Below are 24,063 nucleotides of genomic sequence, written 5' to 3' on the forward strand. Positions count from 1 at the left end.
GTGGTTCAGGCATCTGGTCAGGATGCCACCCGAACGCCTCCCTATGGAGGTGTTTAGGGCACGTTCAACGGGTAGAAGGCCACGGGGAAGACCCAGGACACGTTGGGAAGACTATGTCTCCCGTCTGGCCTGAGAACGCCTCTGGATCCCCCGGGAAGAGCTGGACGAGGTGGCTGGAGAGAGGGAAGTCTGGGCTTCCCTGCTCAGGCTGCTTCCCCCGCGACCCGACCTTGGATAAGCGGAAGAAAATGGATGGATGGATCTATATATATATATATATATACATATATATATATATATATATATATATATATATATATATATATATATATATATATATATATATATATATATATATATATATACATACTGCGATGAGGTGGCGACTTGTCCAGGGTGTACACCGCCTTCCGCCCGATTGTAGCTGAGATAAGCGCCAGTGCCCCCCGCGAGACCCCAAAAGGGAATAAGCGGTAGAAAATGGATGGCTATATATATATATATATATATACCGTATTTCTTTGAATAGCCGCCGGGGCGCCAATTAATTTAAAACCTCTTCTCACTCCTGCGGTTATTCAAAGCATGCGGTAAAAGCAGGCGCTAATAATTTTAGGACCTCTTCTCACCCCTTGAGTGTGATTAAAAAAATAATACAAATAATTACTCTGCGTCCGCGGCCCGGTGGTTAGGGACCACTACTCTACAGCATGTCATTGCGCCCACTTTTACACCATGCTGTCTGCGTGCCGGCCTGATGCAAGCATTTCGCTGCTTCTTTTACGAGATTGCAACGCATACTTGGTCAATAGCCATACCTTTTACACTGATGGTTGTGATATAAACAACTTTAAAACTTAATAATGTGCGCCACACTCTGTGAACCCACACCAAACACATTTGTGGAGAGCATTGGCTCTGTGGTACATTATAAACGCAGCATAGGGATTACCCATAATGCCGTGCATCCGTGACTCTTGGATATATTATACACGCGACCCCCAACCCCGACCACCTCAACTGCACTTTATATAAAAAAAAAACATTTTTCTAACACTTGCCTTGTTATTGTTATGTTTGGCAAGTCGAAAGGACATGGTGCCAGTATGTGTTTTTTTAAATAAAATATTGGAAAGGATAGAAATGCAGTTTGTCGTTTTTATCCGATTATTAATCGATTAATCGAAGTAACAATCGACAGATTAATCGATTATCAAATTAATCGTTTGTTGCAGCCCTAATATATATTATATATATATATATATATATATATATATATATATTATATATATATATATGTACACATATACTGTATATATATACACACACACAAATTATATATATACATACAGTATATATATATATATATATATATATATATATATATATATATATATATATATACATACATATGTGTGTGTGTGTGTGTATTACATTAATATGTATATCTAATTAATAATTCATATAATTGGATATTGGGAGTTTGTAAAAGTTTGACTTCTACCTTCCGTGAATACCTCCTTATAGTTTTGTACTCAAATCAGAAATATCAAGCAGCTAAAATGCGCCAAACATGGATGATAAGTGTGAGAGTGTTTTGCATTTTACGGTATAGCTCGGTTGGTAGAGCGACCGTGCCGCTTCCGCCATCCTAGTCACTGCCGTTGTGTCCTTTGGCAAGACACTTTACCCACCTGCTCCCAGTGCCGCCCACACTGGTGTAAATGTAACTTAGATATTGGGTTTCACTATGTAAAGTGCTTTGAGTCACTCGAGAAAAAGTACTGTATAAATATAATTCACTTCACTTCACATTTTTCCCATCATGCATTGTAGTGGATTTAAATGGGTGTAACTTCGATTTTTTTTATGGAGCATGGACGTTTTTTTATAAGGTTGTTTTAGGTCTGACCATTATTTTTTGCTCCATGACAAGGGAGGTTGTTTGCATTGGGTCACATACGTTAATGCTGTGCATTCTTCCATTCAAAGCATATTAATCACACTGTGGTATCGGTTTGTTATTACAATAACGAGATCTTGTAGGCCAAGTGCTGAATGGAGGACACTACAACACTCACTGATCACCAAAGTACAATAGATAACACCGCCAACATAATTTACCACAGAGAGGAAATATAATTTCTCAATTCAACATTTTACTACTTCAACATTTCTCGACCAATTTGAAAACTGTCAACACCAACCATTTCAACTCATTCAAACCATTCAGTTTTTTCTTTTACCATTTTCAAAAAAAAAACCCTGCTTTTCCTGAAAATTCCCATATTTTTTGGGAAATACACATTTAAATCAATGGGACATTCTTTAAAATATTAAAAATTTTCATCTGATTCAAACTGTTCTAATTTCTAAATATTTGGCTTTTTTGGGAATTATGTGCTCTACTTCAACAATTCTAAAAAAAATTCTCGTATTTCCAATAGTTCTTTTTTTTTTATTGTCCCATCCAAAATGGATGGGAAAAGTCGCCACCTCACCCTGCGATGAGGTGGCGACTTGTCCAGGGTATACCACGCCTTACGCCGTATTGTAGCTGAGATAAGCACCAGCGCCCCCCGCCACCCTAAAAGGAATAAGCGGTAGAAAAAGGATGGATGGAAGGGAATTATGTTCTCTACTTCAACAATTCTAAAACAATTCCCGGATTTCCAATAGTTCCTTTTTTTATATTCACCATCCAAAATGAATTGTCCATTTTTATAACTTCAACAGCTTCCACATTTTCCCAACCCATTTACCAATCCACTTTCAACACAATCAACTCATCCTGGATACGCAAACTATAATTTTTTCACGTTCAACAAATTTCTAGAAAATCCTTATTTTTTTAACCATATTTTTTGTTTGACTACTCTTTTTTCTTTTTTTCCATCCCATTTCAACCATTCCACTGTCAAAATATTTGGACACGAAACCAAGTTGGTTTAGGAACTACAAACATTCCAGGTTTTCCCGAAATTCCATAATACCATTTTTTTTTTGGTGCATGGACGATTTTCTTTAATATCCACAAAGATCCATGAGCAGGTTGGGTTATGTGTGACCATGTCTGTAAACATTTTGTGTTGGTTACATGTTCTATTTAATTTTTTTCACCATGACTAGAGAAGGTTGTTTGCATTGGGTTGTATAAGTTAATGCTGTGCATTCTCCTATTCAAAGCATATTGCTCACATTGTGTTTTACATTTCTTATAACGACGTCTCGCGGGCCCAGTGCTGAATTGAAGACACTGCAACCCCTTGAGCAGTTTTCTCATAGAGGACATGGAGAAAAAAAGCTGTTCAAGAAGCCAAACACGACACATGGCCGACATGCTGGGAATAACAAAGAATGGACACATTCACTGATCACCAAAGTACAATAGATAACACCGCCAACATACAGTTTACACAGAGAGGAAATATAATTTCTCAATTCAACATTTTAGTACTTAAACGTTTCTTGACCAATTAGAAATATTTCAACACCAACCATTTCAACTCATTGGGACCATTCAAGGTTATTCATTTTCCTGAAAATTCCCAAATTTTTTGGAAATAACCATTTAAATCAATGGGACATTCTTTAAAGTTCCAAAATTTCCACATTTGTCATCGGATTCAAACCGTGCCAACTTCAAAATATTTGGCTTGTTTGGGAATTATGTGCTCTATCTACTTCAACAATTGTAAAAAAAAAAACGGATTTCTACCAATAATTTTTTTCTTCCACAATTCCCACATTTTTTAACCGATTTAAACCGTTGCACCTTCAACTCATCCTTGATTTTTAAACTATCATTTTTCCATGTTCAACAAATTTCTACAAATTCCTGTTTTTTTTAACCATATTTTCAACCTTATTTGTTTGGCTACGCTTTTTCCTTATTTTCATCCCATTTCAACCGTTCCACTGTCAAAATATTTGGACAAAAAAAACAAGTTGGTTTAAGAACTAGAAACATTCCAGGTTTTACCGGAATTCCATAATGGTGCGTGGAAGTTTTTTTATAAAATCTACAAAGATAAGTCAGCAGGTTGTGTTATGTGTGACCATGTCTGTGAACATTTTGTGTTGGTTAGTTGTTTTATTTAATTGTTTTGCACCATGACTAGGGAAGGTTGTTTGCATTGAGTCGTATAAGTTAATGCTGCGCATTTTCCTATTCAAAGCATATTGCTCACATTGTGGGTTAGATTTCTTATAACGATGTCTCGCGGGCCAAGTGCCAATTTGAAAACACTGCAACATTTGAGCAGTTTTTTTCATAGAAGACCTGGGGGGAAAAAGCTGTTCAAGAACGTGACATACACGCGTTTGGCTATATATATACATATATATGATGATCCAGTACGGGTACTTGCTATTGAATTTATATATACATATATATATATATATATATATATATATATATATATATATATATATATATATATATATATATATATATACCTATACATATTATATATATATATATATATATATATATATATATATATATATATATATATATATATATATATATATATATATATATATATATATATATATATATATATATATATATATATATATAATGTATGGGTACTTACTATTGAATTAACATATGTATATACATATATATACATATACACATACATACATACATATGGCAAGTACCCATACTGGATCCTGACCACTTCTGACACTTCAATGCAGATACCGCCATCTTGTGGGGTTAATAGAAATAATGACCATTTTTATTTGTATTGTTAATAGAATTGCGGAAAGACAAAGTTAATCGCAACGTTTTGTCATCTGGTTAAATTGGCCTTCATAGAAATATACAACAAGTGTGTTATGTTTAAACAAGAAGCTCTTTTCAGAAGAAAACTGCTGAGTCAGCCCTCATCTCTGTACTGGATTAGTGCGATGCTCTGGACGCGAACCAGTTTGCGCTCGTAAAAATCCAGACGCTGTATTTCACCGTCCACTAAGTCCATAAAAGTGCCTGCTACATCAATACGGAAGCATCAGCCAATATTTCTGTCCACCTAAAGCCATTTTACTAAAGACACCTTTATATCTGCCAGATATTTTTTCCAGGGGGATGTTGACGGGCAGTTTCTGTAACTTACCGGCTTTAGGTCGCCGTGGATGAGTTGCATGTCTTTCAGCACCTTTAGACACTTGAGCACGTCGATGGCATATTTCCTAATGTCGGCCTCACAGAGCCGCTGCAGTTTACTTTCCACTAAGGCCTTGTGGAGGTCCTTCCTACGGGGAGAGAGGGTCTCAGTGTGAGAAGGATGTACACGGCCACCGAGGGCCTTCCACTCACTCGAAAAGCTCGAAGGTGATGCACAGGTGGTTGCGGAAGTAGAAGTGCTCCTTCATGTGGACCATATTGGCTTTGTTTGTCTTGTCCAGCCGCTGCAGAGTCTTTAGATTGTCCAACTCGGTCTGTGCAAGCTTGTGACCTCTGGGAACACAAACATCCTCAGTGCACCCACAAAACCATTCACTATATCGCTGTGATTTTATCCATACCACTACTATATATAATTGGTGCAAATACCAGGGAAAATATGTTTTATTACCAAGAAGGCTGTACACCAGCAACATTATGTAACATCTCACAGCAGGTATCAGCAAATATAATGCCTTTGAATGCAACTTAAAACTATTTTAAAGGTAATACAACAATTGTCACAGGTGATATGAACATGACTATATCGTGATAATGGAGTATACGTTCTCACGCAGTTGCTTTTGGCTGCGGGCATTACCATACAGGCCTTTCTCACTCTTTCTTGTCTCTGCTTCTCACAGAGAAATAAAACAAGCACACCTTCTTACATACGTCACATACTCCCGCGTGTGCAACGTCATACGCTCTCACGGAGCAGAGAGGTAACGGCATGGGTAAAGTAAGCTGTGATGCTAGCGGAGTGGTGAGAGTGGTAATACGAGAAAAAGACGGTGCGAATCTGGTAACAAATTAAGGAAGAAGAATTAATTACCAAGAAAAACAGCAAAGGGGCCATTGTCTGGCGGTGGTTTGGCTTCAAGCGGGAAAATGTTGAACAGACAACAGTAGTATGTCAAGTATGCGGCAAAAGCATTGCTACAAAAAGTAAAGTTAAAGTTATAGTACCAATGATTGTCACACACATACTAGATGTGGCAAAATTATTCTCTGTATTTGACCCATCACCCTTGATCACCCCCTGGGAGGTGAGGGGAGCAGTGGGTAGCAGCGGTGCCGCGCCCGGGAATCAAAGTAAGTGGAGTGTGTGGATGGTGGAACGTTTCAGAGTGTGTGGATGGTGGAACGTTTCGAATCTGGTGAGAAATGTGGCAATTGTGCAAGTTCATTTAATTTTATTGTCAATGGCAAAAATGACCCGGATATTCGGGAATTCTGGGTAATCAAGATAGATGTATAAAAATAGATTTTTTTTTTTTTTTGTGTAGAATCTTATTCTGACATTCACACAATAATGCACGTAAACCTTTTAAATGTAATAAAAAAATGTTTTTTTACTGTTGTATTTTGTACTTCTGTAATTGGAAGATGAAGATTATTTATCATAAATAGGTTAGCAAACAAAAAAAGAACTCAATATTTGTGAGCAAAAATTGCATTTCAGTAAGTATTGAACATCTTGAAGTAGGTTGTTTTCCCCTAAATTGAAAAAACTGAGTTTGTTTTGTTGTCTTTTTGTTGCCAATTGTAACTGTATGGATTTTTTAACGCCTCTGTACCTTACATTTAATGTTTTTAATGCCATTTAAGACCTTCATTTTTAATGTTTTGTAATGACCCTGGGCATTTAAGTGTTTTTATGTGATGTATCTAATCAAATATATCATATAAATCAATACTATCAATTAGTGTGCCAGGTGGGTGTGCGTTTAAGCAAGGTGTGTTTTGATTCCACACAAATGTCAGACAGAAACAACCTTATCTCGCTTAACAGCAACTGTATGGATTATCATAATAGTTAAATTTGGAATTATGGAGTACAGTGTGTTCAATTTAAACTGATTCTTATTAGCTTGTGTGAATTTGAGGGACTTTTGTGACAAAATATTGCTTTGTTACAAACTTCTGTTTTGTGTTGCTTCTTTAGTTGTGATTACTCCAAGCGAATGATCAGATTACACCCGTATCATAGGCACCTGAAGTGAATAACAGCGTGTCAGAATTACAAAAAAAAATACAGTTAGCTGTATCCGTGGTGCAGAACTTTAACGGTCCAGGACCAACTAGATACCAAACCATACCAGGACTCTGTATACTGTACATCCCGAGTGGTCGAACGATGAACAAAACATACTAAACCAAAGCAAAATTTCCCAGAAGAATTAAGAAGTGTACAGTCCATTTTTATCAAAAATGGATAGTCAAACCTCGGATTCAGGAGGAACAGTGTGGTTTTCGTCCTCGTCGTGGAACTAACTGTGGACCAGCTCTATGCTCTCGGGAGGGTCCTTAAGGGTGCATGGGAGTTTGCCCAACCAGTCTACATGTGATTTGTGGACTTGGAAGAGGCATTCCACTGTGTACCCGGGCAGTCCTGTGGGGAGTACTCAGAGAGTATGGGGTATCCGATCGTCTGATTGTGGCGGTCCGCTCCCTGAATGATCAGTGTCAGAGCTTTGTCCGCATTGCCAGCATTAAGTCAGACCCGTTTCCAGTGAGGGTTGGACTCGGCCAAGGCTGCCCTTTGTGACCAATTCTGTGCACAACTTTTATGGACAGAATTTCTCGGCGCAGTCAGGGAGATGAGGGGATCTGGTTTGGTGGCTGCAGAATTAGGTCTCTGCTTTTTGCAAATGATGTGGTCCTGATGGCTTCAACTGGCCAAGATCTTCAGCTCTCACTTGATTGGTTGGCAGCAGAGTGTGAAGCGACTGGGATGGGAATTAGCACCTCCAAATCTGAGTCCATGGAAAAGGGCGGGTGCCATCTCCGGGTTGGGGAGGAGATCTTTCCCCAAGTGGAGGAGTTCAAGCACCTCGGAGTCTTGTTCACAAGTGAGGGAAGAGTGGATCGTGAGGTCGACAGGCGGGTCGGTGCGACGTCTTCAGTAATGCGGACACTGTATCGATCCGTTGTGGTGAAGAAGGAGCCAAGCCGGAAAGCAAAGCTCTCAATTTACCGGTCGATCTATTTTCTCATCCTCACCTATGGTCATGAGCTTAGGGTTATGACCGAAAAGGACAAGATCACAGGTACAAGAGGCCGATATGAGTTTCCTCCGCTGGGTGGCGGGGCTCTCCCTTAGAGATAGGGTGAGAAGCTCTGCCATGCGGGAGAATCTCAGAGTAAAGCCGCTGCTCCTCAGCATGCAGAGGAGCCAGATGAGGTGGTTTGGGGATCTGGTCAGGATGCCACCCAAACGCTTCCCTAGGGAGCGGTTTAGGGCACGTCCAACCAGTAGGAGGCCACGGGGAAGACCCAGGAAAGGTTGGGAAGACTATAGCTGGCCTGGGAATGTTTCGGGATCCCTGGGGAGGAGTTGGACGAAGTGACTGCGTAGAGGGAAATCTGAGGCTGCTGCCCCCGTGACCCGACCTCGGATAAGCGGAAGAAGATGGATGGATGGATGGACTCTTAATATGTGTTAGCAAAAATTGCATTTCAGTATCGACTAAAACAGTTTGACAGATTTTTGAGCGCCGCGTGTAATGTTCCATATTTTCAATGGAACATTTAAAGTTTTGGTGTTGTTTACTGGCGTCATATTGCAGTCTACACATACCGCTTATGTGTGGCCCGCATCTACTGGTCACACTAATCATTACACCATGTACCATATAAAATTGCTGTGCGGTCGGTAAGCAAAATCAGAATTATTCCGTACATTAGGCGCACCGGGTTATAAGGCGCGCTGTCCATTTTTGAGAAAATGAAAGGATTTAAGTGTGCCTTATAGTCCGAAAAATACAATAAATATGTGCCTCTTTTTTTAACGCAACTGAAAAAACTGGTTCGGGTGGTTTGTTTGGTTGTCTTTTTTGTTGCCAATTGTAATTGAATGAATTCTTTAAAGGGGAACATTATCACCAGACCTATGTAAGCGTCAATATATACCTTGATGTTGCAGAAAAAAGACCAAATGTTTTTTTAACCAATTTCCAAACTCTAAAAGGGTGAATTTGGCGATTTAAACGCCTTTCAATTGTTCGCCTGTCAGAGCAATGACCTTTTACCCGTGACGTCACATCGTGAAGCGACCCGCCATTTTCTCAAACACATTACACACATCAAGTCAAATCAGCTCTGTTATTTTCCGTTTTTTCGACTGTTTTCTGGTACCTTGGAAACATCATGCCTCGTCGGTGTGTTGTCGGAGGGTGTAACAACACGAACAGAGACGGATTCAAGTTGCACCAGTGGTCAAAAGATGCGAAAGTCCCTCGTTTGTTCTGCACACTGTACCGACGACAGATATGCTACGACAGAGATGGCACAGAGATGGCAAAAATGTGTGGATATCCTGCGACACTCAAAGCAGATGCATTTCCAACGATAAAGTCAACGAAATCACAAAGGTGAGTTTTGTTGATGTTATTGACTTATGTGGAGTGTGCTAATTAGACATATTTGGTCACGGCATGACTGCAAGCTAATCGATGCTAACATGCTATTTAGGCTAGCTGTATGTACATATTGCATCATTATGCCTCATTTGTAGCTATATTTTCATCCAGCCTTTTCCTCCACCCACATTTAATACCAAACAAACACATACCAATCGTTGGTTAGAAGGCGATCGCCGAATTCGTCCGCGCTTCCTCCCATGCCGCTGTCTGTCGTGATATGGCTCAAAAGCTTCTGTTTCTTCTTTAATTTCGTTTTCGGTACCTGCCTCCACACTCCAACCATCCGTTTCAATACAGGCGTAATCTGTTGAATCTCTTACGGCGCTGAAATCCGAGTCTGAATCCGAGCTAATATTGCTATACCTTTCTGTGCTATCCGCCATGTTTGTTTCTGTGTGGTCACGCTGTGACGTCACAGGATAATGGATGGGTGGATATAACGACGGTTAAATCAGGCACTTTGAAGCCATTTTACGGGATATTGCGTGATGGATAAAATTTTGAGAAAAACTTTGAAAAATAAAATAAGCCACTGGGAACTGATTTTTATTGGTTTTAACCCTTCAGAAATTGTGATAATGTTCCCCTTTAATGCCTCTGGACATCATATGTCATGTTTTTAATGCCATTTAGGACCTTTTTTTATGTTTTGCAACTTTCTTTGGCCCCATGGTAGCTTACGCGTGGGATTCTTTGTTTCGACACTCGATACCGCCGAGTGATCGGCGGACAAACAGCCCAGTTTGTGCACGATAACAAAACGATGCCAACATTTTAGCTGAATGCTTTGCTGAAAACCAAATCCCAGAGAAAGTAGCGCATACAAACATCGAGGTACTACAATATACTGGACTCCAAAAGCGTACTGTCAAATGAAAAGCATTTATCTTAAAGATTTGTCAACTAATTTTTGGAGATACCGTGCTCTAAAACTGCTACTTTTTTTCCTTCCCTGCGAATTATAAAACAGATTTTTCATCGCCTTGGACCATGATGTTTTGCGTTCAATAGTTTTCATTAATAAAAGCTTTGTTATTGTTTGTGCTACGGCGCCATTTTTTGGACAAGTTCGCTGGTTGAAAAGTGTACTTCGGTTTTAATGCCTAAAACCGGAAGTAAAACCGTCCATTCTTTATGTCTTTATTTATTGCTCCAAGCAACTTTTGAAAGTTTTACAATCTAACTAAAACAGTTCTTACTCACCAAAGCGTCCCATGTGTGATATCTGTAGGAGTGTATTCATGCATATTTTTACGTGCTATCGCAATCTAATCAAACGAGAGTAGTTACCATTAGCTAATGTGCTAACACGTTTACACGTATATATTTGCAACTTATAGTCCGGTACGGCTTATATATATATGGACAACTATTATTTTGCTGTAAAATTAAGTGGGTGCGGCTTATATACCGGTGCACTTTATAGTCCGCAAAATACAGTAAAGATGTGGCTGTGGGCAACATCATGATGTGTGTTAATTACCTTTGTAAATTTTATTTGGCCTCTCGTGTCATTTATCGTGGCCCGCCACTATTTTAAATGGCCCACCACATCATTATAGTGGTCCGCCGCATCATTGTAGTGGTCCACCGTGTTATTTTCATGTGGCCGGCCTGCCAAATCATTATTCTGGTCCACCATGTTATTTTTACGTGGCCTGCCACCTCATTATAGTGGTCCACCATGTAAATGTATTTGGCCTGCCACATAATTATAGTGGTCCACCGCTTTATTTTTATTTGGCCTGCCACATCATGATATTGGTCCGCCATGTTATTTTTACGTGGTCCACCACATCGTTATAGTGGTCTGCCACGTTGTTTCTATGTAGCGTGCCACATCATGATCATGATGTTGGTCCGCTATGTTGCAGCTGAGATAGGCTCCAGCACCTCCCGCGACCCCGAAACGGACAAGCGGTAGAAAATACATGGATGGATGAATGCTATTTGTATGTGGTCCGCCACATCACTATTGTGGTCTGCCACATTAAATCTATTTGGCCTGCCACATCATTATAGTGGTCCGCCATGTTATTTATATGTGGCCTGCCACATCATAATAGTGGTCTGCCATATTTTTTATGTGGTCCACCACATTAATTCTATTTGGCCTTATTTATTTCTTTATTCATTGCTCCAAGCAACGTTTGTAAGTTTTACAATATGACTAAAAATTTTCTTACTCACTAAACCGTCCCATGTGTGATGTCTGTAGGAGTGTTTTCATACAAATTTTTACGTGCTGTCACACTCTAATCAAGCGAGCGTAGTTAGCATTAGCTAATATGCTAACACGTTTACAAGTGTCTGTATTAGTATTATTAGCTTACAATGGCATTCTTTTTGGTATTGTTTCACTTTCACAAATTCTTCAGTAAATTCACCAAAAACGTCACCGTGGAGTTATTGAGTCTGTTTAGCTGATTGGAGTAGTGGATCCGATGACTTTGTTTTTGTTTGATCAGCCGTTTTACTGCCGTGTTACAAAATTAAGGTATGTAAATTAACATTTACAGAATATTTACAAAAAATATGTCTGCAATTTATAATCTGGTGCGGTTTATATATCGACAACTATTATTTTGTTGTAAAATTTAGTGGGTGTGGCTTATGTACCGCACTTTATAGTCTGCAAAATACGGTAAATGTTTTTGCTGAAAGGTGATGTGATTTCAACAACCTGTGGCAATAAAAGTCATATTTTCACTGACCTACAATTTTTGTTTTGTAAGCAGTAAGCATGAGACAAAAACTCCGATAATCCGGTGGTGTTTTTGTTCTTACGAAGAGTTATTGTTGCAGTGATGTCTTACTCGGTCGTGTTTCGAAAGACCTTGATGGCGAGGAGAACCATGGTCTTGTGGTCCCTGCATTTTAGCACATTTCCTGCAAGTCCAGATCCCATCACCCCGAGCACCTCGAAGCGGTAGGCCAGGTGGTCGCCAACCCTCTGCCAATAAAAACAATTAATCAACATAAATTGATCATCTCGTCATAGCAGGGATTCTCAAACTGTGGTGCCATTTTTCAGAGGTAGTCCTTGGTGGGAAAAAGTTTGAGAACCACTGCGTTCTAGCATCACACCAAATAATGATCTGCAATAAAAGGGGCGACTCACGACTTTGTAGAACCCTTTGGAGTCGTCAAAACACTCTCCTTCCGCCGACATGGCCTCTTTCGAGCGCCGGCTTTTCTTGGCCTTCTCTCCCACATACCACACGTGCGAGTACTCTTTGATTTCGTTCTGCTCGTACAGCGTCAGGCATCGCTTGGTGTCTCGAAGAACCGCTGTGCATCATGGAGAGCAAGTATAATATGTATAAATGAATGTATATATTTAAAATATATATGTTTGTGCATGTATTCAAAAATATTTATATATATATATATATATATGTGTGTATATATATATGTGTGTGTATTTATATTTATATATATATATATATATATATATATATATATATATATATATATATATATATATATATATATATATATATGTGTATATATATATGAGTCTATATATATGTGTGTGTATTTATATTATATATATATATATATATATATATATATATATATATATACACAGTGGGGAAAAAAAGTATTTAGTCAGCCACCGATTGTGCAAGTTCTCCCACTTAAAATGATGACAGAGGTCTGTAATTTTCATCATAGGTACACTTGTGAAAAAAAATCCAGGAAGTCACATTGTAGGAATTTTTAAGAATTTATTTGTAAATTATGGTGAAAAATAAGTATTTGGTCAACCATTCGAAGCTCTCACTGAAGGAAGTAGAATTTGGCTCAAAATCTCACGATGCATGGTCCCATTCATTCTTTCCTTAACACGGATCAATCGTCTTGTCCCCTTAGCAGAAAAACAGCCCCAAAGCATGATGTTTCCACCCCCATGCTTCACAGTAGGTATGGTGTTCTTGGGATGCAACTCAGTATTCTTCTTCCTCCAAACACGACGAGTTGAGTTTATACCAAAAAGTTATATTTTGGTTTCATCTGACCACATGGCATTCTCCCAATCCTCTGCTGTATCATCCATGTGTTCTCTGGCAAACTTCAGACAGGCCTGGACATGCACTGGCTTAAGCAGGGGGACACATCTGGCACTGCAGGATTTGATTACCTGTCGGCGTAGTGTGTTACTGATGGTAACCTTTGATACTTTGGTCCCAGCTCTCTGCAGGTCATTCACCAGGTCCCCCCGTGTGGTTCTGGGATTTTTGCTCACCGTTCTCATGATCATTTGGACCCCACGGGATGAGATCTTGCGTGGAGCCCCAGATCGAGGGAGATTATCAGTGCTCTTGTATGTCTTCCATTTTCTGGTAATTGCTCCCACAGTTGATTTTTTCATACCAAGCTGCTTGCCTATTGTAAATTCACTCTTCCCAGTCTGGTACGGGTCTACAATTATTTTCCTGGTGTCCTTCGACAGCTTTTTGGCCTTGGCCATAATGGAGTTTGGAGTCTGACTGTTTGAGGCTGTGGACAGGTGTCTTTTATACAGATAACAAGTTCACACAAGTGCCATTAATACCGGTAACGAGTGGAGGACAGAAGAGCTTCTTAAAGAAGAAGTTACAGGTCTGTGAGAGCCAGAAATCTTCCTTGTTTGAAGTGACAAAATACTAATTTTCCACCATATTCTTTAAAATTCCTACAATGTGAATTCCTGGATTTTTTTTTCACATTCTGTCTCTCACAGTTGAAGTGTATCGATGATGAAAATTACAGACCTCTGTCATCATTTTAAGTGGGAGAAGTTGCACGATCGGTGGCTGACTAAATACTTTTTTGCCCCACTGTATATATATATATATATATATATATATATATATATACATACACACAGTCTTCCCCGTGGCCTAAACCCCTCCCTAGGGAAGCGTTCGGGTGGCATCCTGAGCAGATCCCCAAACCACCTCATCTGGCTCCTCTGCATGCTGAGGAGCAGCGGCTTTACTCTGAGATTCTCCCGCATGGCAGAGCTTCTCACCCTATCTCTAAGGGAGAGCCCCGCCACCCGGCGGAGGAAACTCATATCCGTGATCTTGTCCTTTTCGGTCATAACCCAAAGCTCATGACCATAGGTGAGGATGAGAACATAGATCGACCGGTAAATTGAGAGCTTTGCCTTCCGCCTTAGCTCCTTCTTCACCACAACGGATCGATACAGCGTACGCATTACTGAAGACGTCCCACCAATCCGCCTGTCGACCTCACGATCCACTCTTCCCTCACTCGTGAACAAGACTCCGACGTACTTGAACTCCTCCACTTGGGGAAAGATCTCCTCCCCAACCCGGAGATGGCAATCCGCCCTTTTCCATGAACTCGGACTTGGAGGTGCTGATTCCCATCCCAGTCGCTTCACACTCTGCTGCGAACCAATCAAGTGAGAGCTGAAGATCTTGGCCAGTTGAGGCCATCAGGACCACATCATTTGCAAAAAGCAGAGATCTAATTCTGCAGCCACCAAACCAGATCCCCTCAACTCCCTGACTGCGCCGAGAAATTCTGTCCATAAAAGTTGTGAACAGAATCGGTCACAAAGGGCAGCCTTGGCGGAGTCCAACCCTCACTGAAAACGTGTGTGTGGCGATTGCTGACATTGTTTTCGTCTCTTCCGTGAATAAGATAAATAATATTATTTTATATTTTACGGTAATGTGTTAATAAATTCACACATAAGTCGCTCCGGAGTATATGAAGCATCCCCAGCCAAACTATGAAAAAAACTGCGACTTGTAGTCCGAAAAATACGATACATACATACATACACACATATTTATTTTAAATATATACATTTATTCACTATTGAAACAAGTGCATATATGAGTGACAGTAACAGTACTCGGACAAACTGGACAAAATGCACTGCAAGAAACGTTTCAGGAACTTTCATTAATCATTTTGTGCTGCAAAATAATTGAGATAAAAGTTTTAATCAAAATAAAGATGTATTAGATGTACTAAAATCCAAACTCCAAACACTAAACAGCGTGTGCAAACAATAAAATAGTGTGCACTATTAATGGAGGTGTTGCGGAGTAGTGCAGATCGCCGTATTTGAATGAGGATTTTGCGCGTACAATACAGGCCATCACCATGGAGAAACTCATTTACTGCAAATTCATGTAATCATATTCCTACTTGTGGCATTTTGCTATGTTTTCAAACATGCAGCAGACATGTACAACTTTTGTATGGCAGCTTTAGAAGCAGTCCACAGTGTGTCTAGATTGAAACCACTTTTTTTCCCTCCCCTTTTAGTTTAGTACTAATGGGAAAGAGGCTGCACTTACTGTAAATGCTCAGGACGCAAAAAAATGTGTTTTTCAAGAATGTTTTTTTATATCGGAGATATGTTAATTTCTATGTGCAAAAACAAACGCCATTAAAAACAGCAAATGACACCAAAACACATCAATTGAATTTTAGTACATGCAAACATTTAGTACATAAGGCCCTGACTGTGAGGCACTTACCTTCAGGAGTCCTGCTCTGTGATTGAGAGGTGAGGATTCTGTTCTTGGAGCTGCTCTTGTTGATCTGAGAAAGACAAGATCATGCTCAGATATGACTGTAGGCAACATCTTGATGTGTTTTTATTACATTTATAACTTTATTTGGCCTCTCGTGTCATTTATTGTGGCCTGCCACTATTTTAATTGGCCACACCACGTCATTATAGGGGTCCGCCACATCATTATAGTGGTCCACCATGTTATTGTTACGTGGTCTGCCACATCATTATAGTGGTCCACCATATTTGATGTGGTCTGCCACATCATTATATAGGTCCGCCATACTATTTTTATGTGACCTGCCACACCATTATAATGGTCCACATTCTTATTTTTATGTGGCGTGCCACTTCATTATAGTGATCCGCCATGATATTTTTATGTGGCCTGCCACATCAATAAAGTGGTCCACCATGTTATTTTTACGTGGCCTGCCATCTCATTATAGTGGTCCGCCATGTGATTTTACGTGGCCTGCCACATCATTATAGTGGTTCGCCCCAATATTTCTATTTGGCCTGCCACATCATGCTATTGGTCTGCCATGTGATTTTTACGTGGTCCACCACATCGTTATAGTGGTTTGCCACTTTAATTCTATGTCACCTGACACATCACAATGGTGGTCCGCCACACCATTATAGTGGTCCACCATGTTATTTTTACGTGGCCTGCCACATCATTATAGTATCCGCTATGTTATTTTTAAGTGGCCTGAAACATCATTATAGTGGTCCGCCATATTATTTTTAAGGGGTCCACTACATCATTATAGTGGTCTGCCACATCATGATATTGGTCTGCTATGTTGCAGCTGAGATAGACTCAGAAAGAGATAAGCAAAATGGATGGATGTTATTTTTATGTGGTCCGCCACATCACTATAGTGGTCTGCCACATTAATTCAACTGGCCTGCCACGTCATTATAGTTGTCCGCCATGTTATTTGTAAGCGGCCTGCCACATCATTATAGTGGTCTGCAATATTTTTTTATGTGGTCCGCCACAGCATTATATTGGGCCGCCATATTAATTCTCTTTGACCTGCCACGTTTTCTTACAGTGGTCAACCATATTATTCGTTTGTGGTCCGCCACATTATGATTAAGTGGTCCACCACATTATTTCTATGTGGCCTTCCACATCATTATAGTGATCCGCCATGTTATTTTTATATGGTCCGCCAAGTTATTTCTACATGGCCTGCCACATTATTATAGTGGTCCGCCGTATTATTTTCACGTGGTCCGCCACATAATTCTTATGTGGCCTACCACATCATTATAGTGGTCCGCTACGTTATTTCTATGTAGCCTGACACATCCTTACAGAGGTCCCTCATGTTGTTTTTATGTGGTCAGCCACATTATTTCTACGTGGCCTACCACATCATTATAGAGGTCCGCCATGTTATTTGTATGTGGTCCGCCACATTATTTCTATGTGGCCTGCCACATCATTAGTGGTCCGCCACGTTGTTTATGTGGCCTGCCACATCATTATATAAGTCTGCCATGTTATTTCTATGTGGCCTGCCACGTCAATAGTGTGGTCTGCCACATTAGTTCTACATGGCCCGCCACATCATTATAGTGGTCCACCACATTATTTCTATGTGGCCTGCCACATCATTATAGAAGTCCGTCAATTTATTTCTGTGCCCTGCCACATTATTTCTACGTGGTGTGCCATGTTATTAGTGGTCCGCCACTTTATTTCTATGTGGCCTGCCATATTTTTAGTGGTCCCCCATTTAATTCTATGTGGCCTGCCACATCATTGTAGTGATCCACCACATTAGTTCTAGGTGGCCTGCCACATCATTATAATGGTCGGCCACATTATTTCTACGTGGCCTGCCACATCATTATAATGGTCGGCCACATTATTTCTACGTGGCCTGTCACATCATTAGTGGTCCGCCAGTTTATTTTTATGTGGCCTGCCACATCATTACAGTGGTCCGCCACATTGTTTCTAAGTTATTTATCTGTTGGTGAAAAAAAAATAAAAAAATAAAAAAGACTTGCCCATGGAAATTGTGTAACGAGGCTATGAGACGTTAGGATTTATATAAAGTATATTCACTGTCACAAAAGACGTTTATATTCATATCAAGTACTTTATATTCACTGTAACAATTGATGTTTATATATGTATAATGTGTATTCATCTATCCACCCATCCATTTTCTCGGAGTGGCGGGGGTGCTGGAGCCTATGTCAGCTGCATTCGGGCGGAATTCAGTGTTACAAAAGACGTGTAACTTTATATAAAGTATATTCCATGTTACAAAAGACGTTTACAGTCATGTCATGTATATACACTCTTACAAAAGACGTTTATATTCATATCATGTATATTCATTATCCCAAAAAATGTTTGTATTTGTATAATGTATACTCAGTTTATATTCATATAAAGTATCTTCAATTTTACGAAAGATGTTTATATTCATATAAAGTATATTCAGTGCTACGAAAGATGTTTATATTGATATAAAGTATATTCAGGGTGATGAAAGACGTTTATATTCATATCATGTGTATTCACTCTTACAAAAGACATTTATATTCGTATAATGTATATTCAGTGTTACAAAATATATGTATATTCAAATCATGTATATTCACTGTCACAAAAAATGTTTGTATTTGTATAATGTATATAGAATAGAATAGAAAGTAGTTTATTGATCCCAGAGGGAAATTCAGCACCACAGTTCGCTCACAATAAACAATAATAATAATAAATCGTATATAACATATATTATATATATATATATGATATATGAATAATATAAGTATATTCTACATATATTCTACATTTAAGTGCAGTCAAGGAACATATGCATTACACAGTCTGATGGCTGTCGGTATGAAGGACCTCCTGTGTCGTTCAGTGTTACATTTTGGGAGTGTGAGCCTTCCACTGAACGTGTTCATTCTCTCCGCAAGGTCCGAGTGTAGTAGGTGGGAGGTGTTGTCTATAATGGCTAGGAGTTTTGCTAGACTTCTCCTCTCTGACACCACCGCCAGAGAGTCTAGCTCCACTCCTACCACGTTACTGGCCTTCTCTACCAGCTTGTCCAGTCTGTTTGTGTCCCTCACTCTCAGCCCGCTGCCCCAGCAAACCACAGCGTACAAAAAGGTGCCCGCCACCACCTACTCGTAGAACATCTTCAACATCTTTGTACAGACTTTGAAGGATCCTAGCCTCCTGAGGAAGTAGAGGCGGCTATGTCCCTTCTTGTAGAGGTCCTCAGCGTGTTTTGACCCATTCAGCTTGTTGTCGGTGTGTACTCCGATGTATTTATATTCCTCAACCATGTCCACATCGACCCCCCTGATGGAAACAGGGGTCGCCGGAGTACTCTTCCTCCTTTCCAGGTCCACAACCAGCTCCTTGGTCTTCGTCACATTGAACTGGAGGTGGTTCTTTCCACACCATGTGACAAAGTCCTCCACCAGCGTCCTGTATTCCTCGTCATCCCCATCCTTAATACATCCCACTATCGCAGAGTCATCAGAAAACTTCTGAAGGTGGCAAGACTGATTGATAGTGGAAATCGGTGGTGTAAATGGTGAAGAGGAAGGGGGAGAGGACTGTGCCTTGCGGGGCCCCGGTGTTGCTGACCAGCCTGTCAGACGCACAGTCCTGCAGTCGCACATACTGTGGTCTGTCAGTCAGGTAATCTACAACCCCGGACACCAAGGGGGCCTCCACCTGCATCTTCTCCAACTTCACACCCAGTAGCCCAGGCCGTATGGTATCAAAAGCAATGGAGAAGTCAAAAAACATGACCCTCACACTGCTCACAGGCTTGTCTAAGTGGGTGTGGGTTCGGTTCAGCAGGTAGATGACCGCGTCCTCCACTCCAAGTCGTGGCTGGTAGGCGAATTGGAGTGGGTCGAGGTGGGGTTTGACTGTAGGGCGGAGTTTTTCCAGAACCAACCTCTCCATGGTCTTCATGATATGGGAGGTTAGGGCCACCGGCCTGTAGTCCTTTGACGTGCTGGGTCGCGTGCACTTGGAGATGGGGACCACGCATGAGATTTTCCACTGTGTGGGGACTTTCTGCAGCCTAGGGCTCATGATGAAGATATGCTGGAGCACACCACACAGCTGTGGGACGCAGGCCTTGCCTGTGTGTAACTTATTTAGCTGTGCATTCACCTGTTCTGTGGACACACACACTGGGGGGTTCTCAGGTGGTTGGAGGAGGGGGGAGTCATTCTGAGGGTGAGGTGTTAAGTGAGGGGGAGGTAGTCATTGGAGTTTGGGGGCCGTGAGGCGGGGAAGGGGGGATGGATTGGTTTGCTGAAGTTGTCAGGTAGGTGATGGTCTGCATACCTCTCCAGACCGCCTTCATGTTGTTATCCTTCAGCTTCCTCCTGTAGTTCTCCTTGGCCTCCCAGAGTTTGGTCTTCAGCAGCACCTGAACTATTTTCACCTCCCCCCTATTACCATTATTGAATGCCCTCTTCTTCTCATTCAGTATGGCTGTGATGTCTTTGTTCACCCACGGCTTGTTGTTTGGGTAGCAGGTAACCGTCTTTGATGGGACATTTGAGTCAACACAGAAGTTGATATAGTCTGTGACGCACGCTGTGAGCCCGTCAATGTCCTCACCATAAGGCTCCATGAGCACCTGCCAGTCAGTTACCTCAAAACAGCCTTGTAGTGTCTCTCTTGGACCCCTTCTGACCGCTTTCTCATAGTTTTTTTGGTCACAGGCAGTCTTTTGACCAGAGGCACATAACAGGGGTTGAGGTAAACAAGGTTGTGGTCTGACCGGCCCAGCTCTGGGAGTGCTATGGAGCTATACGCATTCTTGATGTTTGCGTACAGCAGGTCCAGGATCTTATTTCCTTTGGTGTGGCAGCTGACATACTGTGTGAAGTATGAAGCTGACATACTGTGTGGGGCGGTATAGCTCGGTTGGTAGAGTGGCCGTGCCAGCAACTTGAGGGTTGCAGGTTCGATTCCCACTTCCGCCATCCTAGTCACTGCCGTTGTGTCCTTGAGCAAGACACTTTACCCACCTGCTCCCAGTGCCACCCACACTGGTTTAAATGTAACTTAGATATTGGGTTTCACTATGTAAAGCGCTTTGAGTCACTAGAGAAAAACGCTAGATAAATATAATTCACTTCACAAGTTGGGTAGTGATTTGTCCATAGTAACATGGTTAAAATCCCCCCGAGATGGGTTTATAGTCTGGCTATCGAGCTGTGGATGACGTCACTGGCAGCTAAAGCGTTAGCAGGGGGGGATGTATACTGCCATCATGACAACATGCAGAATCTCCCTGGGCAAATAATATGGTCTGAGTCCTACAGCTAGCATCTCTATATTCGGGTCACAGTGGCGCTCTTTTATTGTAATATGACTGGGATGGCAATATTTCTTATTAATAAACAAAGCAAGCCCCCTCCTTTCCGCTTGCTATTGGTTCGGTCCTGGTCAGCGCGCACCATTACGAACCCGTTTATAGAGACGTTACTATCCGGAACATCGTCGTGCAGCCACGTCTCAGTAAAACACATTAGGCTACACTCACAATATTCTTTCTGACTACCGGCAAGCACCAACAACTCATCCATTTTATTTGCCAGAGCGCACGTTACCCATGACGACGGAACGAAGATATGTTTTATATCTCCTTCTCTCCCTCCTCGCTTCAGCCCTCTTCTGTCTCGAGTGTCTCCCATTCCCTAGACAGCCACAAGCATAAGTCCATAAGTCCTTTTTAGCTCCTCCGGGATCTGGTTAGTTAGCGCCGGGTCTGTTAGCTGGATGCTAATAACTGGTGCCGCTCACAACTGTTCCCTGTTGTAGATGAAAGAGCCTCTCCACTGTTGTTGCCCATTTGAGCTCCTCAGTAGCGTCCCCACCGAACAAAACACTTCTAAACTGCATGTTTAGAAGGGCACGACTTGATAGAAAGTAAATGTAGAGTAAATGTAAAAATATATAAAAGTACAAAACGAACAAAAAACAAAGACAAGAGACAAGGACGGAGCGAACTGCAGCAGCGGCCGTCTAGATTGACGCATGCGCACAACAACAATATTCGGTGTTACAATAGACATTTGTATTCATATAAAGTATATTTAGTGCTACGAAAGATGTTTATATTCATATAAAGTATGTTCAGTGTTATAAAAGAAGTTTATATTCATATCATGTATATTCAGTGTTACAAAATACTTTTATATTCATGTATAGTATATTCAGTGTTATAAAATAAGTTTTTATTCATATCATGTATATTCACTGCTACAAAAGTTTGTTTATATTCGCCTTCAGTATATTCAGTGTTACAAAAGGCGTATAAACTATATTCAGTGTTATAAAATAAGTTTATATTCATATCATGTATATTCACTCTTTAAAAAAGCTGTTTATGTTCATATATTGTATATTCAGTATTACAAAAGATGTTTATATTCATATCATGTATATTGAGTTTTACAAAATACGTTTATATTCATGTATAATATATTCAGTGTTACAAAATATATTTATATCATGTGTATTTAGTATTACAAAATACTTTTATGTTCGTATAAAGTCCATTCACTGTTACAAAAGACATTTATATTTGTATAACGTACATTAATCCCTCCATCCATTTCCTACCGCTTGTCCCTCTCGGGGTCACGGGGGGTGCTGGAGCCTATCTTAGCTGCATTCCGGCGGAATTCAGTGTTACAAAAGACGTTTATATTCACATAAAGTATATTCCGTGTTACAAAAGGCGTTTATATTACTATAAAGTATATTCCGTGTCAAAAAAGGCGTTTATATTCATATCATGTATATTCACTCTTACAAAAGAAGTTTATATTCATATCATGTATATTCAGTGTTACATAAGGCGTTTATATTCATATCATGTATATTCAGTACTACAAAAGACTTTCATATTCATATCATGTATATTCACTCTTACAGAAGACGTTTATATTCGTATAAAGTATGGTCAGTTTTACAAATGGCAGCCATAACTGTGATTAGGACGTGAATGAAAAAAGATGTTTGAAAGCCTGCTCTGAATGCAACGAGCAAAGTAGGCAGGTGAATAATTCATTGAGTGTGGTGTATGAATGCTTAAGCATGTAAATATTCATACACGTTCCTTCTCTCCATGCATCGCAGTGAGGAGTGGACATGCAGTTATGAGGATGGAAACAAATACAGTGGTGTTTTTTTTCCCCTGCACCGACCTGTTGAGCAGGCGTGGAGACTGTCTTCTGCTGAGCCACCTGGATTTGCGGGAACCCTGTTCTGGTTTTGTGCTGGGGGTTTGACGGCAGCGAGGTTTGGCAATGGTGCGCTACTTGGTTGTTTTTGGTGGACTTGAGAGGCTCCTTGAGGATTCTTGCGGTGTGAGGGATCTGCAAGTTTTAACGCAAGAAAATGTTGGTTTGATCGCCAATAACCTCGAAACGTCTTCTGCTGTATCATCTCGGAGAGCAACGATGTATCCAATTATAATTAATAAGATCTAACTTCATAGATCTGTGCTGGGCGGGTTTGCTTTCTGGAAGATAGGCATTGATCCAACATCGTTTTAAATCGATCGATTGTATCGATACTAGAAAAAAATGTCAGACTTAATGTGAAGTAAAACACTTTTAATGATAAGGACGCTAAACGTTATCTAAGTGTGTCTGTGGCATAGGGTCATCCCGATACCGATATTTTGGTACCGGTACCAAATTGTATCTCAATACTTTTCCGTACTTTTCACAAGCATTTTTATTATTCTTCCTTGGGTGAATAATGTAAACTCACTACACCAGTATGTTTTAGCGCTTCCATGACAATTTTACAGACAGATATAGAGTAACTAAGAACTTTACACTACTTTATATTAGAAATGGCAAAAGCAGAGGATGAATGTCCC

At 40.4% G+C, this 24,063-nt stretch overlaps 2 protein-coding genes across 8 annotated transcripts in view; one reads left to right on the forward strand and one right to left on the reverse strand.

The window, feature by feature from the left end:
• Positions 1-24,063, forward strand: part of LOC133541975 (rap1 GTPase-activating protein 1-like) — a 397,810-nt gene that overhangs the window by 164,663 nt on the left and 209,084 nt on the right. The window lies entirely within an intron of this gene.
• The window catches only part of LOC133542024 (dual specificity tyrosine-phosphorylation-regulated kinase 4-like), a 61,143-nt gene that overhangs the window by 27,640 nt on the left and 9,440 nt on the right, over positions 1-24,063 (reverse strand). The window contains exons 2-7 of one of the 2 annotated variants that reach the window (XM_061885813.1): positions 23,381-23,551; positions 16,110-16,173; positions 12,722-12,891; positions 12,417-12,553; positions 5,327-5,467; positions 5,124-5,262 (exon numbers count right to left, since the gene is read on the reverse strand). In XM_061885813.1, coding sequence (XP_061741797.1) covers positions 5,124-5,262; positions 5,327-5,467; positions 12,417-12,553; positions 12,722-12,891; positions 16,110-16,173; positions 23,381-23,551 — 822 coding nt within the window. The remainder of the gene's footprint in view (positions 1-5,123; positions 5,263-5,326; positions 5,468-12,416; positions 12,554-12,721; positions 12,892-16,109; positions 16,174-23,380; positions 23,552-24,063) is intronic. The other variant, XM_061885823.1, reaches the window with a different exon arrangement.

The sequence above is a fragment of the Nerophis ophidion genome, linkage group LG02, assembly GCF_033978795.1.
Source record: "Nerophis ophidion isolate RoL-2023_Sa linkage group LG02, RoL_Noph_v1.0, whole genome shotgun sequence".
NCBI lineage: Eukaryota > Metazoa > Chordata > Actinopteri > Syngnathiformes > Syngnathidae > Nerophis > Nerophis ophidion.